Source organism: Amphimedon queenslandica, unplaced genomic scaffold (genome assembly GCF_000090795.2).
Source record: "Amphimedon queenslandica unplaced genomic scaffold, v1.1 AMPQUscaffold_13216, whole genome shotgun sequence".
In the NCBI taxonomy this organism is placed as follows: Eukaryota; Metazoa; Porifera; class Demospongiae; order Haplosclerida; family Niphatidae; genus Amphimedon; species Amphimedon queenslandica.
In genome coordinates this window covers 53930-57227 of record NW_003546548.1, presented here as the reverse complement: position 1 = coordinate 57227, position 3298 = coordinate 53930, and the positions used below count along the sequence as shown (strand labels likewise).

Here is a 3298-nt window from a genome sequence, read left to right as displayed (position 1 = left end):
CATATTAGCTTTACATATAATTACATATGTAGGGAAGAGATTTGATAAAGTCTATAGAGTCTCATGCTAAACCTGAGGAGGTTATTGGTCTACTTAAAGCTGGAGCTGATCCTAATGCTACTAAGGTTTGTAGCTACTGTACATGTATACTGTAGTATTCTAATTTGTTATAATAGTATACATCTGGTGATGATCCTGCTCTTATTATAGCCATTGAAAAAGGTAATACTGATATTGTTAAATTGTTACTGGAGAAAGGAGCTAATCCCAATGCTACTGAGGTTTGTAGCTACTGTACATGTATACTGTAGTATTCTAATTTGTTATAATAGTATACATCTGGTGATGATCCTGCTCTTATTATAGCCATTGAAAAAGGTAATACTGATATTGTTAAATTGTTACTGGAGAAAGGAGCTAATCCCAATGCTACTGAGGTTTGTAGCTGTATTATACTGTATTTTTTAATTTGTTACAATAGTATAAATCTGGTAGTAATCCTACCCTTATTGTAGCTGTAAAGAAGAATAATATTGGAATTGTTGCAGTTCTACTTGAAAAAGGAGCTGATTCTAATATTGGTTTTAATACTGTAAGTTGCCAGTATACATGCATGTAGTTATGTAACAGCCAGTGCACCATATGAGGTTGTACTATTTCTTTAAAAGAATGAACAAGTTAGCTTTTTAAAAGGATTATTGGCATTAAAACTATACATTAATAATTTTAATGTACCATAATTTTGGTATGGTAATTTTCAAATGTCCAATATTTCTCCAAAATTTCCTTAGAAGCTAATATTCTTAGGTACAAATATTCCTGGCTCTAGTAAACTTCTTTTTTCACTTCTACAGCACTGATACATGGCTTATATTGAATAATAAAATAATAAACTAAAATTCTGGCTTCTCCACTGGCTTGAAAATAGTATATTTAGAGCTTTGCATGGCCCATTATTTAGTTTTTTATGCAGTAGGGGTTAAAATTATGTGGGTATAAATGAACTGTGAAACAGACAAAAATCAATACCCCACCAACCGTATGGTCTACATGTATAATTGTATCCATAAATTACTTACACACACATTATTAGCACTTGCTTTAGTAAGCAACTTTTAAATATCTATTTTTTATTAATTATGATCATAAAATAATTGTATCAATATAGTATGATGGTACTCCTTTGCACCATGCCAGTGAAACTGGTAATGATAATATTATCAAATTATTAATAACTAAAGGAAAAGCTGATGTGAATGCTGTGGATATGGTAAAGTTATTCAATAATAATTATTATTTAATTCTATTTGTATCATTTAATTTTGTATTTATAGGACAACTGTACTCCATTGTTTAATGCTGTTAAGAGTGGTAGCATTGAAGCTGTTGATATTCTATTAACTAATGGAGCTAGAACTGATGTTGTGTCTGAAGTAAGTTTTATGTTGAAACTTGATCATGATTATACAACATAAAATTTTGAAAGCTGTAACTTTTGGAGACTAAGATTCAATTTATGCTGCACGCTGGCAGTGTCTATTCATAAAAATTAAATTTAGCAAATTTGAAAAATTACTGCAAACACTAACACACAGGCTAACATATTGCCTGCATGTGTAGTCATAATGTTTCATGGGTAACTAAATTTGTGACTGAGTACAAATATTACTATTTAATATTTATGTTTGCACATGTGCAGTGATCAGTTAATACTGCCTAATACTGTAAATAACTGTACACATTTAGCAAAGCAGACTGCCTACAATGTATGTAATTACTTAATCCAATAGCAGGCTGGCAATTTTGTTTGTTGTTTATTTATTATTATTGTTATTATTTATAGGATGGTGAAACTCTACTACATTGTGCAGGTGAATCTGGTAAAGTTGAAATGCTTGAGTTTTGGATTAAGAGAGGAGAATATGATGTGAATGTGAAAGATAAAGTAATTAATATTTAAAATTGGTAGTCACTTTATGTTTTATTATAGTGGAACAGAACTCCATTGTTTAATGTTGTTAAGAGTGGTAGTATTGAAGCTGTTGATATTCTATTAACTAATGGAGCTAGAACTGATGTTGTGGATAAAGTAAGTGAAACCTATGTATGTACTGTAACAACCTGATACGGTAGCACTGATGTACATGTACATGTAGCACTGGAAGATATGGTAATGACAATATGCAGACTCACCTTTTGTTTAAATTATTGTTATTTTGTTATTATTTTTATAGTTTGGTATAACTCTACTACATTGTGCTGGTAAATCTGGTAAAGTTGAAGTGCTTGAGTTTTGGATCAAGAGAGGAGAATATGATGTGAATGTTAAAGCTAACGTAATGTTTTCAAATTATCAGTCACTTTATGCTTTATGTTGTATTATCATAGAGCAAAAGAACTCCATTGTTTGATGCTGTTAAGAGTGGTAGTATTGAAGCTGTTGATATTCTATTAACTAATGGAGCTAGAACTGATGTCGTGTCTGAGGTATGCAATATAGCCCAAGGAAAATATTGTATCCACCATTAGCTCATGCAGGCTTATTGATTATTAATGTGATTATGTCATATATCCCTTACTGTTATAACATGTACATATACATGAACTGCTTACATTGATTATTCACTAATGTTCACGTGCATGTATATATAGTATTTGAGACATCATAATCCTCAAAATGTCATTAAGTTATGAAGTCATTAAATCAACAAGCTAAATTTGATACTATAATATTATATAGGTGATAGCCTATATGTAGGATTCAGGTGAATTTTTCAAGATGGCTGCCGTTTTTATACTTTTAAAATGCTTATAACTCTTTTATCCTACGTTGTACAGCCTTATAAATGGTTTAGATGAGCTCTCCTTCACTGAGCGATTCTCCTGGTACCTTTAAAGTGGACTGTAATGTAGCGGGAGCATTTCTAGAGAACAGGCCCAAATTCAAATTTCTGAAAAATTCTTCAGACTTTTCCTTCTTTCATCTTCTTCTATTGGGAGAATAATCTTTTAAACCAGAGAACCGCTCGAGTTGGCTTTTACATCACTCCTCAGGGCTTGGGTCAAGGACCACAAAGGTAGTTTCTAAAAGAAGCAAGGAGAGAACAAAATGGAAGACAAAATCCAGCTGCAGAGTGCAGACACCGCATGTGTTTGTGGTTTGACTCCATTTTAATTTATTCGCACGTGATCAGCATGAATAATAATTAACCTAACCACACAATCATAACTGAATGTAAATTACTACATTAAGAAAAAAGAATGGAAACAAGTAAATAAAAAACATTAAAAATGGGAA

General features: G+C 31.5%; 1 protein-coding gene across 1 annotated transcript in view; it reads left to right on the top strand.

Annotated features, from left to right (window-relative positions):
- Positions 1-1403: 1403 nt before the first annotated feature.
- Positions 1404-3298, top strand: part of LOC109584355 (serine/threonine-protein phosphatase 6 regulatory ankyrin repeat subunit C-like) — an 8315-nt gene continuing 6420 nt past the window's right edge. Inside the window, exons 1-5 of the mRNA XM_020000072.1 lie at positions 1404-1433; positions 1844-1945; positions 1991-2089; positions 2235-2336; positions 2389-2487. Of these exons, the coding sequence (XP_019855631.1) occupies positions 1892-1945; positions 1991-2089; positions 2235-2336; positions 2389-2487 (354 nt within the window). The 5' untranslated portion in view covers positions 1404-1433; positions 1844-1891. The remainder of the gene's footprint in view (positions 1434-1843; positions 1946-1990; positions 2090-2234; positions 2337-2388; positions 2488-3298) is intronic.